The sequence below is a fragment of the Urocampus carinirostris genome, chromosome 7, assembly GCF_059441175.1.
Source record: "Urocampus carinirostris isolate Australia breed hairy pipefish chromosome 7, RoL_Ucar_1.0, whole genome shotgun sequence".
NCBI classification, from domain to species: Eukaryota; Metazoa; Chordata; class Actinopteri; order Syngnathiformes; family Syngnathidae; genus Urocampus; species Urocampus carinirostris.
In genome coordinates this window covers 20,827,949-20,849,394 of record NC_142355.1, presented here as the reverse complement: position 1 = coordinate 20,849,394, position 21,446 = coordinate 20,827,949, and the positions used below count along the sequence as shown (strand labels likewise).

At 38.8% G+C, this 21,446-nt stretch overlaps 1 protein-coding gene across 2 annotated transcripts in view; it reads left to right on the top strand.

The window, feature by feature from the left end:
* eps8l2 (EPS8 signaling adaptor L2) overlaps positions 1-21,428 on the top strand; it is a 29,218-nt gene extending 7,790 nt beyond the window's left edge. The window contains exons 2-21 of one of the 2 annotated variants that reach the window (XM_088340110.1): positions 1,923-1,973; positions 2,356-2,402; positions 8,568-8,632; positions 10,720-10,881; positions 10,960-11,109; positions 11,365-11,444; positions 11,516-11,619; positions 12,931-13,001; positions 13,536-13,662; positions 14,677-14,765; positions 14,850-14,924; positions 16,056-16,204; positions 16,278-16,464; positions 16,539-16,573; positions 16,636-16,741; positions 16,874-16,993; positions 18,741-18,816; positions 18,902-19,073; positions 19,149-19,281; positions 20,859-21,428. In XM_088340110.1, coding sequence (XP_088196236.1) covers positions 1,939-1,973; positions 2,356-2,402; positions 8,568-8,632; positions 10,720-10,881; positions 10,960-11,109; positions 11,365-11,444; positions 11,516-11,619; positions 12,931-13,001; positions 13,536-13,662; positions 14,677-14,765; positions 14,850-14,924; positions 16,056-16,204; positions 16,278-16,464; positions 16,539-16,573; positions 16,636-16,741; positions 16,874-16,993; positions 18,741-18,816; positions 18,902-19,073; positions 19,149-19,281; positions 20,859-20,936 — 2,061 coding nt within the window. In that variant the 5' untranslated portion in view covers positions 1,923-1,938 and the 3' untranslated portion in view covers positions 20,937-21,428. Of the gene's footprint in view, positions 1-1,922; positions 1,974-2,099; positions 2,403-8,567; positions 8,633-10,719; positions 10,882-10,959; positions 11,110-11,364; positions 11,445-11,515; positions 11,620-12,930; positions 13,002-13,535; positions 13,663-14,676; positions 14,766-14,849; positions 14,925-16,055; positions 16,205-16,277; positions 16,465-16,538; positions 16,574-16,635; positions 16,742-16,873; positions 16,994-18,740; positions 18,817-18,901; positions 19,074-19,148; positions 19,282-20,858 lie in introns of those variants that run through there. The other variant, XM_088340109.1, reaches the window with a different exon arrangement.
* Positions 21,429-21,446: the final 18 nt, after the last annotated feature.

Here is a 21,446-nt window from a genome sequence, read left to right as displayed (position 1 = left end):
TATGGAATTTTAAATAAGCAACTTGTGTACATAGTTGAAACAAGAGTGGGTTTTAATCCAGCCATTCATGTTTTCTGAAGGGGTTCTTATGGAAGAACCATTTGGTGGACTGTTTCCACATTCTATTTACATGTTACAGGCTGCATTTAGAAAACAGAGGATGGATTGAGATACAGGGAAGGCAAGGGAAATACACGTCAGGTTTAGGCACCATTAAAATGGATGACGCGTTCTAATACGTATGGAAATGTCTCACCTGCTTTTGTACTGTACAAAAATGAATGGCGTTAAAATAATAAGTTTATGAGTACTGTGAAAGAAAACACTTTATTGACAAAGCAAAAAATAATGTAAGTACAGATAATTAACTTATTGTTATACAAATAGTTCCCCGTTACTTATCTAAATCTAAAGAGAGTTTTGTTGTGTTATGCTCTTTTGTACTATAGCACATCAAAGTATATTATGAGACTCAAACGTTATTAAGGATATAGTATGTAGAGGTGTACAGAAAATAATTTTACAAACAAATGATACTATTTATAGTCATGTTTTGGGGGCGCAAGAGGTTTTATTCATGGGGGCATGACAGAAAATAATTGAGAAGCTCTGTTTTAGGCCTTAGCATGGGTAAACTCCTAAAATCATTTCCTTCCATGGTTTATCTGTGCATTGCCATGTCCTTTGTTTGATGTGATTTTGTCAGGTTCTATTTTTATCGTCAAATCAAGTCTAGTCACTTTTTTTGGATAACCCTTAATCACAAAATGTCTCAAAAGACTGCAAAGGTTACAATTGCACCAAACCATGATCTTAAACCAACATGCCAGCAAGGAAAAACTTAAAACCTCAGCATGGGAAAATAAGAAACCTTAAGGAGGGGCCTCACAAGTGGTAATCCCACTTCCAGGAAAACCAGGGTGCATTAGATTTAGCATTAGGTAACAATACACAAAACAGATAATAAAAAATCAAAAAATTGTCCAGAAAGAACATGAAAGCAATGATGCCGGATCGTGGGCGCAGCCCTTCCTCTTTCCTTCAATAAAACTTGTGAGAAACATAACGCAATTGGGTCCTGTTTCCATTCTGGTCCTGACAAACAGATTTAATCTGGCCCGCAAGACATTGCTGAGAGAAGCACGAAACAAAAATGAGTCACAATGACCTGCAGTTTTAAATATGTCCAATGGATGTCATCAAAGCCAGGTGCCACATCTGTATTCGCTGACTACCATTTACCAACCAGAGAATATCTAAGGAAAAAATTGTCCCGATGTTCCATCCAGCCATTCATTTTCTGTGCGGCTTATTTTTACTAGAGTCACGGGGGTGCTAGAGCCCATTCCAGCCGACTTCGGGCAACTGCTTGCCAGCCAGTCGCAGGTGTCCCAATGTTATTTGACTTAAAACAGAAGTTACAGATGTGCTCTTTCAAGCAACACGATTGGATGACTCTCTCTACCCCAGAATGTGCTACTATATTACGCTTTTTATCACCAGTGATTGAAAATCATCAGTTGGCACTGTGAAATTTTGTGTTTGTGTGCTTTTTTTCTCACTTTCCAGTTGGCATGAGTTTCCCCGAATCAAAATGTTGAGGAAATAAATTAAATTGTTGTGCTTTTGTTTGTACAGAGTTAATAAACACTACGAGACATGAAATCTTAGTGAAGGAAGAACACATTGAGGAAAAACCCTGCGATAATCATTTTATAATCGAATGCTACACATCAGAATGATAATTGCAATTCAATTGTGAGCCTCTAAACAATACCTTACCGATGCACTTTTTATGCCATTAATTTACTTTTCCAGACCCTGAAAGAGTCCTTTTCCTACCACGTGGCCTCTGAGATCAAATGAGTTTGGTACGCCTGGCGACCAGTGATTCATATTCTTTTACCCTGTTCTTTCCTCAGGTGGATGTCTTAAGTCATGAGTACCTTGGGATCTCCAACCAGGCAGACCAAGTAAGTTGACTTCACATTCCATCCTCCTTGTTTACTTTTCCCTATCGCAGGTGACTGTCACGGCGTCCGCAGTATGTGGAAGGTGGTGCAGGTCGTAGACCTCAGGCACAGAGCGCCTCTGTTGAAAATTATTTGCTTTTGGCTTCCGCCTCCCCTCGGGCCCCCTCCTGGTCCTCCTCCTCCTCTCCCTTTTCCACTCGCCCCCTTGCGCTCCCTGGCTGGTCCATATGGTTTGAATCTCAGACTATAATCTCACGGACACTTTTTATTTATCACTCCTGTTTTGTGGGCTTTTGACTCATGAAGTGACTTTTGGTTGCTGTTAAGTGGGGAACGAGATGAAGGGAATGCAGCGTAATCCCATTTATTCTTGTCATTGCAGTGGAGTGGCCAGATCGGACAGCAAGATCAGCGCCAAAGCACTCTTTGGTAAGTGGTTGTCCCTTTTCATTGACCAAGAAATTAGCGCTTTGATTTTTTTTTAAGTCATTGACAATTATTCAACTTATTTGGATTTTTTTGGGGTTCCCTTTAAATGGTTGTTTGATATAAGTGATCGTAAAACAAGTCATTTGAATAGATTTCCATTGAAAAACCAGAAACCTGGCCAAATGATGTCAAATATGAAAAATGGACCAATCCACTTCCTTATGGACTGTTTTGTCTGAAATGACCCAATGTTGAGGTTGTTCTAAACAAATACCCAGTATTTTTTGTTTTGTTTTTTTACAGAGCTTATTTTTAATTTATACATTTTATTTGTCCCAAATTATTATATTTATCCAGAAGAGAAAGATTCAATTAATCCACACTTTAGTTGTTTTGTACAAAATAACTCCTGTTTTGTACTTCTTAATTTAAGCAAAATTTTTTTTTTGTTTAGTTCAAATCTAACGGCTTAAGAGTTTTTGTGTTCCGTTTTGTCATTTTGTTTTGGACCCAGTTTTGGGGGCAGAGGTATTTTTCGGGGACTTTTCAGTTTATCTATCAACTTACGTATGTATTCAATTATTAGTCATTCTGGGCCAATGGACACAACCCTATTGGTTTTAGGAGGTTTTTCTTTTTATATGAGCTTATTTTAGGATGAGGGATTTGCCAAAAGACCAAATTTAGATTTTGACCCAAACTAAATAATATATTTTGGAAAGTTGTCCGCACAAACTCTTTATCGTGATTGGTTTATTTTTGGGTTATTCCGGACGCATCTTTATTCAAGGGAATTCTTAATTCTGTTTCACATCGGAATACTTTTGTTCCTTGTCTAATGCTATGATGTGCATTTTTTCTGTCATGGAAAAGTTTAAGATAATTATATATGCTCATCAGCCCAGGTTTTATTTCACGAGTTGTTTATTAAGGACTAGTTTTGCTTGCCCCAATTTGCCCTGCGTACGTGATTATAAAGTCCTACTCTTGAATTTGTATAACTGTCCATTGAAGTCGTCTGAGTGGCACACTAGAGTTAGGATAAAGAAGAGAGCCATTATAAAGTTGGTTGCTTTCTCCCGACGGGATGATTTTCTCGGATTGGCTGTGCGGTATTTCATGATCCAGTGTTTTACAGCTAAAGTGTGTAGTTATTTTTACTATACTTCTGTATGTGTTTGTGTAACATCAAGTAGTTTATTTTGGCCAAAGCACAGGGACTAAAATTTCAATTGAAATTCTAACTTAAGGAGTCGGTCCTCGGGTTTTACAATATTGTATTTTGAAGGGATGATTTTCAAGTTAATGGAAACTTTGTACCTCTAGCGTTTGCAACTAGTCTGATAAACTGTTATTAGGTAATTGATAGTGTGGAGGCTATTACATGAAGGTAATGAAACCTTGAGGCAACAATTTTGGGGTCAATCATAGGTCACCGGAGTTATTGTGAAAGCCTTTCTTATTGGCATCCAGAAGCATGTTTAAGTTCACAGATGATGGGCTTGTATTTAGAGTCTCGGCTGTTCAGAATAGGTTACAGGAGTTTATGGCATTGGACAAAAATGCTGGAATTATTCTAACTCAATCTATGGGGGTTTACCTTATAACAATAGTGTAATTAAATTAAAACAAGCCAAGAAAACGGTTGTGATTTTGCAAGTTGGCCACCGGGGCAGTATAATACAATGCTAATAGCATAGACATAGTAGATCATCAACTGGGAGTGACATTGTTTCCTGCAAAGTATAAATGATGTATACCTATATGTTTAGTTTCTTATTATAGTTTGTCTGAAAGGTCCATTGCCCTACTTCTATACAAATACACTTGTCTTTAATTATTAGAACAAAGCAACTATAAATCATATCTATTTGGCTGCTTATGAAGTATTATGTTGTGTATTCATATTAGGCAAGCAAGGCTAGCTGTAAAAATCACTGTGTCTCCATAATTTTGTATACATAGTTTGTGTGTACTTTTAGATATTATTGGTCAGTGCTTAGCTGGGTGTGCCTGTTTATAAAGTCTGCTGGAATAGGGTGGGGATACCCATGTCCTGTAGGTGAATAAAAGCTTCATTGAAAGCTAAGGGAAAGACGAGGCAAACGTTCTTAACTCGATTGCAGCCTCAGACTTTGGCCACACTACACACTGCAAATACAGTATTCGCCAATGGTTGGGTACATGCTTCTAAAACTAACTGCTTCTAAATTTAGAATGTTGTTGTTATTGAATGGTTATCCTGCCATGCGAGATGTTCCCACACCGTCTGGCTTCACACCTTGTTGTCTGTTTGCTGCAGTCCAGAAATCCACAGGATTGGCCTGAATGTGTTGTTCCTTGTAACGTGACTCAGTGTGTGAAGCGTTGTTTTCCTTTGGGCTCGGTCAGCGAATGTGGCAGATGGTCGCCACGCGAGCGTCGTGAGAGCAGCTTGCCTGTCCACTAACCAGGTGACGAGCTGCTGCTGTAAATAAACAAAAACAGCAGTTGTTAGCCATGTTGAATACAAACAAAGGGCAGAGGTCCAGTCTCAGTAGCTTGTATGTAAATCGTGACAGGCTGAAGCAAATGACACTTTATCACCGTCTTTGGGACTGGATAGGCCAAATCCCATTGAAACAGAGTTGCATTGGCCTAACTTATCAACAATTGATGTGCTTTAAATGAAGTGTGTTAACAAGGCTGTGCAATCAAATCAATATCTTCACCTAATAAAAGTTGTGAGGGTTTGAAAAAAAAAAGTCCAGATCACCTTGAAAACTACTTTAAGTTTGTTATCGAGCCGGTCACCACTTCCTCGTTGAGATGTTGTGCACAATACATAGTCATTTTGAGTTTGTGCTGTTTTTTTGCACTTTACTTTTTGGAACAGAAATAAAAGTTATCAATACTGTAATTTTGTGTTTTTACAATTCATTATACAAGACAAGGTAAAATTGCTTTGTGCTCTTTGCTGAAAGCTGCAATATCTAACAATTTTCCCATTAATAACCTTTCTATTTTCGTCAATACATAAGTTAAATTATGAGACAAAAAAATCTATGATAAGCTAGTTGAGACAATAGCATTTCACAACAGGTACTCCTGCAAGGCTCTGGTTTTTGTTATTTTGGACTGTAATTGGATTTCATTTTCCCTCTTTTTCTTTGCAGGTAATATGTTATGCACAGAAAAAGGTTTAAAGTACAGTATTAATGGCAAAACTGTGCATGATGTTCCATTGGCTTACTATAATTAAAATATACTAAAGTAACAAAATTGTTCCTCTTTCTTTTTTCAAAATGTCACTTTTATTTTGTTATTGATGTTTCACGGAGCTAGTTTTTTGTTTTCATTTGTAGTTGGGGTAAGTCATTTGTAAATATTATTTGGCATCAAATGTCCAAATTTGTCATGAACTCCCTTGGGATGGTGTGGAAGCACAATACAAACAGGGGTGGCCAACCTGGTCCTTGAACGCTGCATGTCCTGCATGTGTTGGGAGTTTCTCTGCTCCAATAGAGGTGATTCCAATAACCTGGATCATTATCAAGCTCTCAAAAAGCTTGCTAACAAGATGAAAATTGGCATCACCTGTGTTGGAGCAGAGAAACCTCCAAAACATGCAAGTCATGCGGCTGTCCAGGACCGGGTTGGCCACCCCTAGGTATAATACATGGAAAGGCAGGCAGCAGGGCTACAGTATCCATAACACATTGGCCAAACATAATCAATTGACAAGCAAAAGGTGAAATGGTAAGAGAGAGATAGAAAGAGAGAGAGAGAGAAAGATTGAGTACAGACAGAGAAAGAAAACTCAGAGTGCATTATTGTGACGTAATGTTTGTAAACACAGCCTTCTTTTAAAATCCACTCTGAAGTAAAAACAAAGGGCGGCCGTTGACAGATCACTCCATCAGACTTAGCTTTAGCATTCATTTGATACAAAACCTTAAAGAAATCGCAGAGAGGTCTATTTGTAAGTGCATCACAAATCGATCTGTACCCAATATCAGTTTTACAGTCTGCCCTCTGGTCAGACTGCCTGCTAAATGGCTCTCACCATAGCTGCTGCGGCCTTGCGAAAAGCTCACCTTAAGTAGCATAAATAAGACATGGTGGCCAGCTCGGCTTCCAGGCAGAAACCCGATGCCTTTCTTTCACCTGTGTGAAGTCGGCAACAAGGCTAATGCTGACAATTACAAAACGGGACTTGAGCCACACAATTGCCAGCAACATGCCTTGGAATGAAAGGACGCTTGACGGTTCAATTGTGAATTGTTATTCAAACTCATTGCTTTAGTGTTATATTCAAAATGCACACAATGTGTCCAATGTGAAGGGAACATGCCACCCAAAGTGTTTGCTCTGCTAGGTGAGGAGATAAAACATCTGGCAGTGTGATCCTTATAACAGCATGCTCCCATGTAATAAGTGTGTAATGGTTAACTGCAAGCCATTCGCTTGGTAAACAGGTCAGCTGCTGCTGTGGCATGCTATTGTTCGGTGCCAGTCTAAACACAATAGAGTATCACATCACTCGTGTTGCAAATCTCCTCTTTGGTCTGTGCCTGCATGAAACTCAACACAACTCAAGCTTGAACGATCGTCACTTCAAAAAGGGAAACATTTCTCTAGCATCATCTTAAAAAAATCAGATATGATTGTGTCAAAAAATCTTTTTAAAACACAGACAAAAGTCATTCCATTGGGGTTTCAAGACTTCTGCATTCAAATAAGTGTACATCAATATAAATCAATTTAATTGGATTCCATATCTTTTCTTCCTCACACAGACTTCTAATATCTATATAATAATTATGCCAGCCCATGACACTCTTGTTAATTCATGTATAAATGACAGTACTAAAGACAATATAGACGTACAGTAGAGGATCTGAATCTCTTTGCTATTTATTCATGGTTTTATCTGACATCCTTTCAAAATTGTCGGGCTTTGACACAATACACCGGGCGAGAGAGTTTAAGAGAGATTGAGGAAAATGGATAGAGGAAAAATAGTGAGAAGAGACAAAGAGTCAGAAAGGGAGCGAGAAAGAGAGACAGACCGACAGATGACAGAGAGAGGCAGAGTGAGAGAAAGACAGCCAGCCAGCCAGCCAGCCAGACAGACAGGTAGGCAGGCAGGCAGGCAGGCAGACAAACATACAGGAAGACAAGGAGAGAGAGAGATAGAAAGATTGAGGAAGACAGAAAAATCGACTGAGAGATAGGGAGAGACATAGAGTGAGAGTGAGAGGACTAAAAAGGGTGAGGGGGAAAGAGAGAGACAGAGTGAAAGAAACAGAGAGAGAGAGAAAATGAGAGAGAGAGAGAGAGAGAGAGAGCGAGTTTGACAAAGGGAGTGAGAAAAACAGAAAGAGAGGGAGAAAGCACATTGAAAGACAGGGTGGGGGGAGTGAGAATGGGAGAAAGGGACAGAGGTACAGAGACAGACAGATAGACATACAGGGAGAGTTACAGACAAAGCAAGAAAGAGAGAGGGGGTGGGGTAATATGGGGTAATATGAGAAAAACAGGCTGATAGAGAGAGACAGACAGGTAGAATGAGAAAGACAGACGGAGAGGTAGAATGAGAAAGACAGACAGAGAGAGACAGACAGACAGAGAGAGGTAGATATAGAGAGGGAGGATGTTTGCATAATGTTGTGGGGTTCTTTTGTGATCACCTGTGATCTTTGAGACTGAGGTTGGGCGCTTTTATGGTGCATTTACTGTACATAATCGATGGCAACATAATATAAAGTAAAAGAGAATGATTCAAGTTGCACTGACTCTTTGATAGAGCGATTAATATTTAACTTTGTAGATATGCATCTAGCCACTCCTTTTGGAATTAACCCTTACCAAAAAAAAAAAAAACCCATTCTTGAAATACGTATTTGCTGCAAAATTAATGAAACTCCTTGGGCTGTTTCTTGTTTTGTTATTTCTGTATAGGTGTATCTCAAGAAAAACAAAGAACTAAACAAATATGCATAAATAGTGTGGGCGTTCTTCCTTATTGCTCTGCTGGTGCGGTCAGTTAACCTTCGTGTATTCACTCCTGCTGTTGTTGATCCAACATGTGGGACCAAGGCGAGTGTCGTTGCTTTTAATGAATTTACTGCCAGGAAGGACATTTTTAAAATTGTTTTCTTAAGGGTTTTTACTTTTTTTCAGAGCAAAGGAAAAAATATTCCAACTCCAACTATATTATGCAAGAAACATCACAGTACCATGTTGAGGTAAGCCTGCCACAATATTAAACGTAGAGTGCAAATTCAGAAGTGAAGATTTACCAGCAGTATTTTTATGGTTTTGTGTATCTCCACTGAGAATATATTCCTTTTTTTGTGTGGTTGTTCACTTTTCATGGTTTTGTTTTCATTATTCATTTGTAATTGTATTCAAATGATTCTTAATTACTTGCGTAAGTTTGTAGCAAATTCTAAAGACTACGTGACAATTGCATGTAATATTTAAAATTGTAATCAGATAAATACCTTAAAATCACCATGTACAATTCAAGAAATTATTTTGGATTTCTGTGGTGAATAATTGGTAATCATTTTATGACAAAGAGATCATTTTTAAAAGTGTACTCGCAATCACCAAGATGTCCGTCACCTCATATCAGATGACAAGTTGAACTATTATGGGAATTTTATCAGATAACTTGTGTAACGCAGCAACATATTCAGATGTTTTACACACTGAGCAATTACCACGTCATTTGTCTTTTGTTGTTTGTATCCAAAACATACATTTAATGATGAAAATTACTGTAAATTTGGTTGTAGAACCTTGCTGTCCATACTATGGCCTGGGGCCTATTTGCGTCCTGCCAACCATTTTTTTTTGTGGCCCAAAGCATTCACTTAGAATTATACCTTCTCGCATTAAATATGTTTGGTCAATTGCAGAGCATTATGATATGTCTAAAAATGCGGATTGTATACAATTTTGAATTATCTTAAACATTTTTATTTACTACACTTACTGAACGTTACATGGGTTTCTTTTTGAAAACAAGCCAAAAAAAATCGGTGTCGTTTTTTAAACTACTATAAAAACATATCATTCAAATTTTTGATAGCTTAAAAAGTATGTACAACTTGTTGTTAGAATAACTTGTATCTAATTAATTTGTAGTTAATTGTGTATGGTATTAAACAACAAAAGGCTTAGAATAAGTCATTCAATGACAAAGTTAAAAAAATTAATCCAAAATTTGAAGTCTACACAATGTTTTCGTTTTTTTTTTTAAACTTGTAATGCATTGTTAAGTTTATAGTTTAATCGACACCCAAAATAAAGAGAGAAGACATCAATAGATTTTGACACGCTTGACTGTGTTCTGCCCATTGGGCGATATTTACAAGGAACCGTCAGGACCAGAACAGACATAGGACCCAATTGCGTTACGTTTCTCACAAATTTTATTAAAGGAAAGAGGAAGGCCTGCACCCATGATCCGGCGTTTGCTAGGTGGCGGTGTCAAGGACGGAAAAAAAGGTCGATAGCCGGGTCAGGGGATCAAAAACGTGGTCGGGGTCAGAAATGGGTCGTAAGGCGGGACGGGAGAGCAGATGGGTCGGGATCAAAAACGGGTTGTAACTGGAGACAGACGGGAGCGAAAACGGGACAGGTGGGAGTCAGGGTCTGAATAGGCTTGCCTTGTATACACTGAGGTTTGCAGACGGACTGACCAAAGGGGACATATAGGAGTGGGTTTGAATAGGGATAGGGAGCCAATCAGAGTCCGAGGCAGTTGGTGCCAAAGGAGTGGGCACAGGTGATTCACATCAGTTATAATGACAGAAACAAGAAAAGTGTGTGATGTCTAGCTTGTGGCACCAGCGTCTCGATAGCTCCCTCGTGGACTCCCAAAAGCAGACTATGGATGTAACCATAGATCTACGTAACGATGGAATCATTGCTGGCGCAACTGCGCTGTTACGGTGTAAAACCTTTCAGATTTATTTCTGGATTGCAAATTCTCCTGCCCCAGGTCAGGAGCAGGTTCAACCGTTAATCCTTAGTATATGGAATGAGGATAACATTGTTGACAAGGGCTCAGGCCTTCAGGTTACGTATAACCTCCGTTCTATTGCGGCTGGTGAGTGATACTTGATTAAAAACAAACAAAATAACAAACAAATGATTGGACAATTACGTCAACAGCGCATACTAATCAAAACAGTGAACAACAATTAGCAATTATAGTAAAAATAACGAACTGGCATCTCCTTTGCAAGGGTTCAATATTAAAAAAATAAACTTATGATGCACACATTTTGTGTTTTCTTCATCTGGTCTTTCCCTCTGTCAGCATTTGTCCACATTTATCATGGACAAGACCGAGTCCATTGCCACAGTGGACGACGCCATTAAGAAACTTGTACTTCTCGATTCCAAAGACAAGATTTGGACTCAGGAAATGCTCCTGCAAGTCACTGATAAGGCTGTCAGATTACTGGATTGTGACACTCAGGTACTGCTGCACCAGATCTGTCATATGTGCTCTCTTGACATGCAAAGACTTGTGTTAGATTTGCTCTCCTCCCTGCAGGAGGAATTGGAGAATTTTCCCCTTCCCACAATCCACCTGTCTCAGGCCGTGCTGAATCAGACACGATACTCATCCGTGCTGCTGCTAATGTGTCAGGACAAAGAGCAGCACCGGCCAGACATCCACTTTTTTCATTGTGACCAGGTGGAGGTGGGTCAAGACAAGTCAAGTAATGTCATGTTTATTTGTATAGCCCTTATTCACAAAGAGTCTCAAAGGGCTGCACAGACCACAGATTACTGCAAACAACACTATTATTACACCATCCCCTGATCTAAAACCTACATGATGGCAAAGAAAAACTCAAAAACCTCATCATGAGGAAAATAAAGAAACCTTGAGTGTCACCGTATCATTTTCTTTCATAAATGCAGCTGACTGGTTGACTCTGTCTCTCTCGTGCAGGCTGAGTTGGTCCATGCAGATATAGACAGTGCCATTGGAGACAACAAATATGGAAAGAAATCAAGGCCTCAGACACTTAAGTAAGACAATGCACACACACAAGCACTGAACTGCAATAAACACAGTCCCTACCGTGTTGTTCCACTCATAGGATAAACCAGGAGAAAATTAATCACCGGCGAGAAACAATACTTCCGAAGTCACCCCCGAAAGCTGCACCTGCTAAAGGACGCGTTGCTGCCCCGATTCAGCAAGGTGAGTAAAGACCACGGATGCTTAAAAATTAGAAGGCCTTTTTTTCAGACTCATACTTATACTTATTTTTTTGAGTGTTTATTTATAGCATCACCATTGTTGAAAATTCTAGTCCCTTTGCAGAAAAAGCCGATATTAAGAAAAAGGTATACCACTTATTCCCAAATCATTCTTTTTCTTCAATTTTACATTGAATCAATCCCTAGTTCTGCCACTGACTGGCAGAAGATAGTTTTATTGATTAAATTCTATCGATACCTCAAAAAGGCACCAATATGCACCAATTCTGAAACATGTTTTCAGTCCTCACCCATTCTTAGTATAAATGAAATGATGGCCCAAGTCCTGTCTCCGAGAGCTGTAACAAAAATCTGTGATCTGTCACAATAACGCGGCTTACCTTTCACAGTCTTGCTGCTTCAGAGAGTTTCATCTTGCTTTGTGTTCTGTATTCTGATTGGCTAAACAGTCCTTAATTCAAATTGGAATTAGAATTAGATTTAGAACTAGAATTAGAATTATGATTGTCTTCATAGTCATTGATATTAACGTTGTGAAGCATTGTATGCAAGAGATTAGACATGGCACTCCAGGGTAAACATGTCATTTAGAGACTGAAGAAAAAAAGAGATACAGGACTATCAGGGTGAATAGGCCAAAATATAATAATAATACTAAGAAGAACACAGTGCTTAGAAAAACTGGCCTAAGTTATAATTATCATAATGCAATGAAGATAGTGGATTGTAAACAGAGTAGGTATTGCTAATAATAAATAGATACATGCCTACAGTTTCAGATTTTTTAATGGTTTTTCAAATCATTGGGTCTATAAAACGGGTCTGCTCTATGGTTTTAGCTTTAGAGCATTTCATTGTATAATAATTGTCTACTTTGCCTATCACGGGTTCGTCTTAGAATGTAACCCCCGCAATAAACGAGGGTTCACTGTACGGCAGGTCCTTTCAATGGTGTGATAATGTGGCAATAGTGTGATAATGTAGCACTCTATATTTGTAAACTCCAAATGAAACTTCTGACCACATACTTTACTGTCAAGTAAAACCCAACCATTTTTTTTTGTTTTTCCCACACACTTTTCTTCCCTCCACTTTCTAATTTCATGAAATCACAACTGAAAACGAGGCACTCTAGAACCACCATGCGAGCCAAAATTATGTGTTTTCTGTGTTTCTGTGATTTTTACATAACATTACTTGTCAAAGACTCTGCACAAAATAATGTTTAAGGTTCTATCGTGCTATTATGTATTTTCAGATATAATTGTAAACAATGTTTTTTGTGGTGCAGACAAACGATCTTCTGGTTATAATGATCCGGAGTCACATGAAAAGTTAGCCCAGCGCATTGAGAAGGATGTGGTGAGTGTTTCCCTTCACCTATAAACTGATGTCTATTTTGTGTTTGTTAGTGTTTTTTGAGAATGCCTTTTTCTTTGCTTGATAAAAATCACAATTTCTGTTGGTTTTGGCTATCATGATTTTTTGTGCCCAAACCCCTCTTTAAATTTTAATTTTTATCTTTGAAATCTATTTTTGTAGGGTTAATTTTTAGTTAAGAAAAATCCTCATTTCAGCAGGTTTCTAATGGTAACTATTATGTTGAGGCCGAAAAATTACTGTAGGCTTGAAAATAATCAAGCTAAACCGGTTTTACTCTTAAGAATACAAAAAAAGGTTCTTTTTTGTAGTCTGTGCAGGCCTTTGAGACTCCTTGTGATTAAGGGCTATACAAATAAACATGACCTGACATTTAATTCACTACAGTTGTTGAATTTAATGACTAATGTGAAAATGCGATGTTTTCTTTTTTACAGCAATAAACATTTTTCTACCCAAGTTGTACCTAATAAATTCTCTCTTTACCTCACTCCTCCATCCGATTCTCCCCTGTAGCAAATACTCAACTGTGCCCTGGACGATATCGAGATCTTTGTGGCTCGGGTTCAAAAGGCTGCAGAGGCTTTTTCCCAACTCAACCAGCGCAACAAGAGTAAGAAGAATAAGAAGAAAGGACCGGCAGGTCTGTCTCCCTTTCTTCTTCTGTGGTGGAGATCATGAAGTGACAATATGTTGAATATTGCTCACACTGCCATGTTTGTATCTCTTTGTGTCCTCCAGTGACATGCGTGGTGGTAAACACCAAAATTACAAAACGGCCTTCGCTAAAACGTTATTTGGCAAATATTCCGTTTTTCTTGCAGCGGTATTATTATTATTTGTTAAATCTGGCTCTGCATTGTTCCGTTTTCAGCATTTTAGGCCAAAAAAATGATAATAATAATGCCAAAAAGTGTTGGGTGATATTTTCTCTACGCCATTCTCTTTTCTATATGTTTGGTCAGCGGTGAAGCAAGCAAAAGTGTACACAAACTAGAAAAAACTGTTTTGGCTTCTGCCACTAACCACACATATAATAAAAGTCATTTATTGTCCATTCAGAGTCTGACTGTTTCTCAACTCTGGAATTCCTAAAATTTGAGGATTCTAAAATGTATCTTAACCTGAATATTAATATTCTTTAAGTAACATAATACTTGTAATTACGGTACAAGTAACAAATGATTTGGGGGCCAAAGTGAGAAACATTCTGAAAACTTGCTGGGTCAAGAGTCACTCGAAACAGGATGAAAATGGCTTTGGTGCACCTCAGAGATCCAGGAATTTTCCGCCATTGATTTTCCAAAACGTATTACATTCCATTCTACTTCAGTACACGACATATATATCTTTGCAAATTGACAAAATCCAAATATCAACCTGACTGTAAGTAGCCCATTCCTCTCTAAATCTTCCGCAACCCAAAAAAGTGTGTAGAAAACAACCCAGCATTTTTTTTTCTTGTGTCTAGCTAATTCTTTCTTGCTAACAATAAAAAGACAATAACTACTGTTTTCTATCACTCATTGTTTTTAAGCAGATATGGTTTAGTATCATGCAGCGCCGGTCAACATTTACTGAACCTTGGCGCGAATAAAAGTTTTCATCTAAAACTGGAAATTAGTGTGTGTTCATTGTCTTTGTTTTTTTTTTGCAGAGGGTATGCTAACATTACGAGCTAAGCCCCCCTCTGAAGAAGAGTTCATCGACAGCCTGCAGAAATTGAAGCTGGCCTTCAACCTCCTGGTGAGATAACGCAGATCACCTCACCTCGCTCCTGTTTTTGGCCTTGAGGCCTCATAACCAGCTCTTCTGTGGCACCCCCTGTAGGCCAAACTCAAGAAGCACATCCAAAATCCAAGCGCGTCAGAGTTGGTTCATTTCCTCTTCGGCCCTTTGGAGTTGGTAAGAGTTAAAAGTGGAGTGTGTGTTGTTTGCCATACTGTAAATTCGGCAAATTGTCATAGGTGACTTTGCTTTGATATGGTACATTTAATTTTTTACATGCCACATTAGCTTGATAAGCCACAGATAAAGCGGTAGTTGAACTCACTGTATCCTCATTTACATTCAGCCATAATATGTTCCAAAGGGTTCAGGGTGTGTATTATTCAAATCAGGGTGTTAAAGGTTAGGGGTTCATGGCTCAGGTTTGGGGTTTAGTTTAGGATTTCAAATTTGGGACTTTGGATTAATCTTTAAAACCCTAATATAAAGTTTTGAAACCTCAGTTCAAAATAATTATGGTTGGGATGGGGATAGGGATATGATTAAACCGTTAGGACTTATGGTTTAGCTTAAGGGTGAGGTTTTGAAACCCTAATATGAAGCAAAGGCGCTTGTTAGAAACCCTAGCTTAAAACCCGACAAGGCTTAAAACTCTAATATGAGGCCGAAACCCTCGTTTCAAACCCTAGCTCAAACCATAAAAATGATTTTGAGACCCAACATGAGGTTGACCTTTTGAAACACTATAAACAATTTAAACCCTAAAATGAGGACAAAGCTCTAGTTTGAAACCATAGTTGGACACATTAATTTAGTGTTCAATCCCTAATATTAAGTCGAAACCGTAGTGTGAAACCCTAATATGAAGCTTAAACCTTTGAAGGCTGTATAACTTACTAAAGGCCAAAACCCTCATTTAAAATCCTAGTTTAAAACCTTTAAAACGCGTTTTAATGATATTACTAAGAGTAAACCTGGGTTTTAAATCCTGGTTTGAAAAATGCTTTAAAACCCAAATATGAAGACAAAAAGTCTTGGCGTTAAGGTTGGTGGTGGGGTTGGGGTTTGGGCGAAGGGTTAGGGTATTAACAGGTTGGCATCGCTTCAATAGTACCTTGTCAAATCAATCCCTTATTTTTGTTGAATGCTTTCTTATTTTAAATCAGTAAACGAAATATATGAATAAAAAGTCATAAATCCAGCAAATTCTTACTTTGGAATTCTGGTTATCAGTTAACATAAAAAAGCACATTACAAAAAATGGACATTAAATCTCAACAATTCCATTTCCTGTATGTGGGTGTGCAGGTGCTACAAAGTTATGGCAGTCCAGAGCTGGTGCGTTCCATTATCTCCCCCCACCTCTCTAAAGATGCTGTCGACTTTCTACGGGGTCACCTCACCCCCAAAGAAACCACCATATTTGAGATTCTAGGAGAGGCTTGGACCAAGCCCAGGTATAACATCAAAACCTGCAATGAGTTTAGTTTCCGTCAACCAAATTGAAAATTCCATCATCGACCTGTTCAGAGCGGAGTGGCCAAGGGATCATTGCGCTCCTCCGTACTATCCCAAATTCCGGAATGGCTGGGAGCCGCCGGCAGAGCTCTTCAGGACAGCCCCGTGGGAAACAGAAGGCCCTGGCGGGCCACTGGGTTCGCCAACGTCTTTGGTGTCCCCCATTAGCCCCGATTACAGGAAACACTCACCTGATGATGTAAGACCTCTATGGATATCACATTAAAATTTCAGAACTCTACAGGTCCAAACCTTGTGTTTCTTTGTTTACAGCTTTATGGAAGCCATTCGTCAAACCCATCCAACGGGTAAGAAATAAAGTGTTTTGTGTGAGGCGACTTGAAAAAACATCAAACATTTGTCCCAACAGATCATATAACGGGATGCCCCACGCACGAAAATATGCCAAAATCCGCTACCACTTTGTTGCGCGGAATGCCAACGAGTTGTCTGTGTTGACAGATGAAATCCTGGAGGTGAAACATTGTCTCGTTTGGAATGTATTATTTATTGTGTAGAATCTAATTTATAGGAGTGGCTTGCCTTTTTATCTCACGATATAGAATACCATATTTAATATTGTTTCAACACTATTTGACCTTTGTCAGGTGATCGAGGATGACAAGCAGTGGTGGAAACTAAGGAATCGTAGTGGCCAAGCGGGTTATGTTCCTTATAACATCCTGGATGTCGTAAAGCTAGATGATCCGGATGCATTTTTCAGTCAGGTAAGCTGCACAGCACTTCATTTTTATTTGCTTACTTTTGGTTATAACATTAGATACAGCTTTCCACTATTGAAGTCAAATTTCCTAGAAAATCACAGTCGAGCTATTCTCAGAATAAGTCAACGGGATAATCGGCTGTTCTAAAAGGAGCTACCTGATGCCTGTGGGACACCTGCCCCAAACCCTACTCTCTACTCTTTAACTCTGATCCAGGTGTGGGCAAACTGCGGCTTGCAGGCCACACATAGTCCATTAGTATTTTTTTAATCCGGCCTGCCACACAAAAATGGTAAACATATAATATCTGGTAAAAAAAAAAAGAACGATTTATCAATATTGTGTTGTTTTGGTGTCACCCTTCGTGTGGGTCCCCCTTCATAAAAAATGAATTTTTCATGAAGCATTGTCCGTGCATTTTTTTAAATAATGTTTTATCTATCAAGATATTCATTTAAATTCATGCAAAAAAAACTTTGATTGCTTTTAGAGTTTTTAAACGCATATGCTCCAGTTTAGTGCTTAAAAAGGGACATAAGCTATTCATTTGTTTAAGTCTGAGCATTTCAATTGCCATTTAATGAAACATTCTATTTATAAAAAGATATCCGATGAAATTTAAAGTGTTTGCTGCCCATGACATGACACGAAAACTGAGTCCCTGTCCCTGGTGCACTGGTGGGGGCAACCCGGTCCTTGAGAGCTGCATGTCCTGCATGTGTTTGGAGTTTCTCTGCTCCGATGCAGGTTATTCAGATTACCTGGATCATTATCAAGCTCTCACAAAGCTTGCTAATAAGCTGAAAATTGGCATCATCTGTGTTGGAGCAGAGAAACCTTCAAAACATGCCAGGCATGCGGCTCTCGAGGACCAGGTTGGCTATCCCTGGCCTAGTGGAAGTTTACCAGAGTACTTTATTTTTAACAGTGGACAAATAAGCTGACTCATGAGTATTCAAGAGTATATTGTGAAGGGTTCAGACCAAAACCATTAGTCAACACTAAAATACATAGATAATCATTAACGACAACCAAATAAAAAAAGGAATGATAAAGTCAAACGGGTATAACAGGAAAACTCGTTTAATTATGACGATATGTAGTGGCAGCATGGCGGATGAGAGGTTTGCACGTCCACGGCACAGCTCTGAGGTCAGGGTATCAAATCCAGCTACCAGCCTCCCTGTGGGGCGTTTGTATGTTCTCCACGTGCTTGCGTGGGTTTCCTCCGGGCAATCCGGTTTCCTCCCACATTCCAAGAAAATGCATGTCAGGTTAATTGGCCGATCCAAATTGTTCCTAGGTGTGAATGAGCGAGTGAAATGTCTGTCTCTGTGTGCCCTCCAATTGGCTGGAAACCTGTTCAGGGTGTCCCCTGCCCAACAAGATAGCTGGGATGGGCTCCAACACCCCCACAACCCGACTAAGGATAAGTGCTACAGATAATGGATGGATGGATTTATGTAGTGACAGTTAAAGTCTCAGTGTGTAATATTTGACCACAAGATGGCACTGTGTCATCTGGAACAAGAGAGGGCCAGTGATACACAGCTGGATGTCGGACTAACTCGGTGGGGATTTTTTGGAAAAATCAACACTGGTATGATAGATAATGTATTTAAATCAATGTTTTGTTTTGTTTTTTGAGTGAGTTTTATTTGTACCACTAGAAGGCACTAGTAAATTTAGTTCTTGGCTAGTAATCGAAGAGTTACGAACTCATTTCCTTTGTATGTTTTTGCGTGCACAGCAAGGCTACAGCGTGCCTTCGCCTGGTTCCCTCAGCCCGGGAGACAGCTTCGGTAAAGGTCGACACAAAGACAAAAGTAAGACAACTTTACATTCATTTTGTTTTTTTTTTGTTCACTTCCGATGATCCTTCGGTTGATTAACTTTGCCGTTGCCTTTCAGTGATGGACGAGGTCAACAACGAGCTCCTGATGATGATCACAGCTAACAAAAGTCAGCCGCCTGCCAGAAAGTTCCGCGTGGAGCGACAGACTTCCACTCAAGTGCCGCTCACGTACAATTCTAGCGCCGAACAAGTCAAGTCTTGGCTCGCTGCTAAAGGCTTCTCCGGATCGTAAGTTATGCAAGCAACACTTTATCGAATCCAATACTTCTAAATTTCTTTTACCTCGTTTTTTTCCACAAATAGGACCGTGGAATGTTTGGGCATCCTTACTGGAGCTCAGTTATTTTCGCTCAACAAGCAAGAGCTAAAGGCCGTGTGCGGGGACGAAGGCGCTCGCGTCTTCTCGCAGATTACCGTGCAGAAGACGCTAATCGAGGTTAGGCACGGAGCGACACTTGGTCAAGTTGAAAACTTGTGGGATAAAATATATATTTCTTACAGATTTATCTTTTGGTAAAAGAAAAAAATATTTACTTCAATTGAGCAAAATGATCTTTTGTCCAATCACATTTTCCAATCAATCTTTTCATTAGTTTTACTTGCACTGACAGGACAAGCCCTCCAAATTCGTTATATGATTGTATAATGACAATGACAAGTTGTTTGGTTTTGATTTGATTTCGTCCTCAGTTTGAAAGAGTTTTGATCACGTAAGGATCAACTCAGTCCATTTCCCTTCTTTGTTTTTTATTGAAATTTGAGGTGGTGATGAGGGGGTTCCTTGTTACAGTAATAAGAGTAGGGGTAATGGATTGTACATTGTTGGTTAACAGATTGTAGTTATCAGGTTGAAAATCTTAAACACGAGCCAAAACATTACACATTGCCTCAAGTTTAAAAGAAAAAAATCTACTGAATTACCAATTACTGTAATTGAAAATAACCACATACGAAATACAATGACCTAATCAATGCCCCTTTAACATCCAAAGCCTCAGCTGGGCTCATCACTGACATCTCTGGGTTTGAGAATAAACTAAACTTAAAGGCAGGTAACTCAAATAAACATTAAACATATGCATCCTAAATCTATTAAATGTACATAGGAGTAATTCCATTCATTATATTTAAACAAGACAAAATTATATCAGGCTTCAACCTCCAAAAATCCACATCATTAGTCAAAACCTTTTTCGCTGTTAAAACTAAATGTCAGTAAACTACAAACCAAAGGAAAGTAAAATAGTTATATTCATTCTTTAATTTTTTTTAATATTTAACTTAAGTAACCGATTGTGAACAAAGCCTGAACACACAGCTTGCACATCGAAGATTAGAAGCTCTTCCTTTCTTCATTTATCAACAAGGCAAATACTTTAGTAAAGTCAATCTCCTACCAGTTACGTTTGACCTTCAAACTAAGGATCTTTGTATTTTCTGCTGTTTAGTTTTCTTCGAAACTAACGCTAAAGGCTGTTCATTTGTCCATTCGTCCATTCATATTTTACCTACTTCACTGGAAAAAAGTAAAAACAATTCTAACTACTACCAGGGGTGGCCAACCCGGTCCTGGAGAGCCGCATGTCCTGCATGTTTTGGAGGTTTCTCTGCTTGGAATCACCTGGAGGATCGGGATGTAGAATACTTGGGGATCTACACAAAATAAATAATAGTTCCCACATGAGCACCGGAGAGCTCATTTCTGCCAAACTTATTAATAGACAAAGAGGCATTGCGTAGTTGTTCAAAATCAAGACTGCCACCTTTGACCTAAAGCAGAAATGCAGTTTAGGTCCTCAAGGAGCCTGGGAGTTCAACAAACTGTTGTTTCGCCATTTTACTTCACAATTATCGTAAAAAGACTACAGATTTTAAACATAGAAATGAGACCTAAAACGATCTGCCTTGCATTGGCTTCCCATTTTGAACCTAATCCTGAGTTTAAAAACACACTCACGCTCTCATGTAAATATATTTATAATAATATGCCTTTGGTGAATTTATTTCTGGCAGAAATCGAGCGGCGACAGCGAACTTCAAGAGGTCATGAAGCGTCGTCAGGAACGAATCGATTCCGGGAGCGTGAACTGAAGATGCATGCCCCGACCCACTTATTTTTTTTAACAAATGCTGTTTGCAGCATATTTACACATTGTACACATTTCAATTGTATATTTATTTTCTTCTGTTTTGTATGCACGCAAATTAATGTGTCCTTGTGTGAAATAATTAAATGTGATGTACAGTATTTGTGTCTGTTGATAACAATCTCAATGATCAATGACCGTTTTCAGTGTGAATACAGCATAATTTGTGCCAGACGTTTTAACATACATCGAATGCTGTTGTTAAATGATTTGCCCACTTTTGTTTACAATAGGAAGCAGGGAGACAAGAATAGCATGTCTGCAGTTTCAATCCGCATGCAATCTATGAATTTTACTCTGTGCTGTTTTTCTGCACTTGTCTTAATTGAATTATTCTGCTCTAATGTATTCATACGGGAATTGGAAATCAAAAGGATTGTCAATATGATGGGGAATGACTTCAAATCAAGATGATTAAATGATATTTGATACTGTACATTCTTGTGGTCATTCC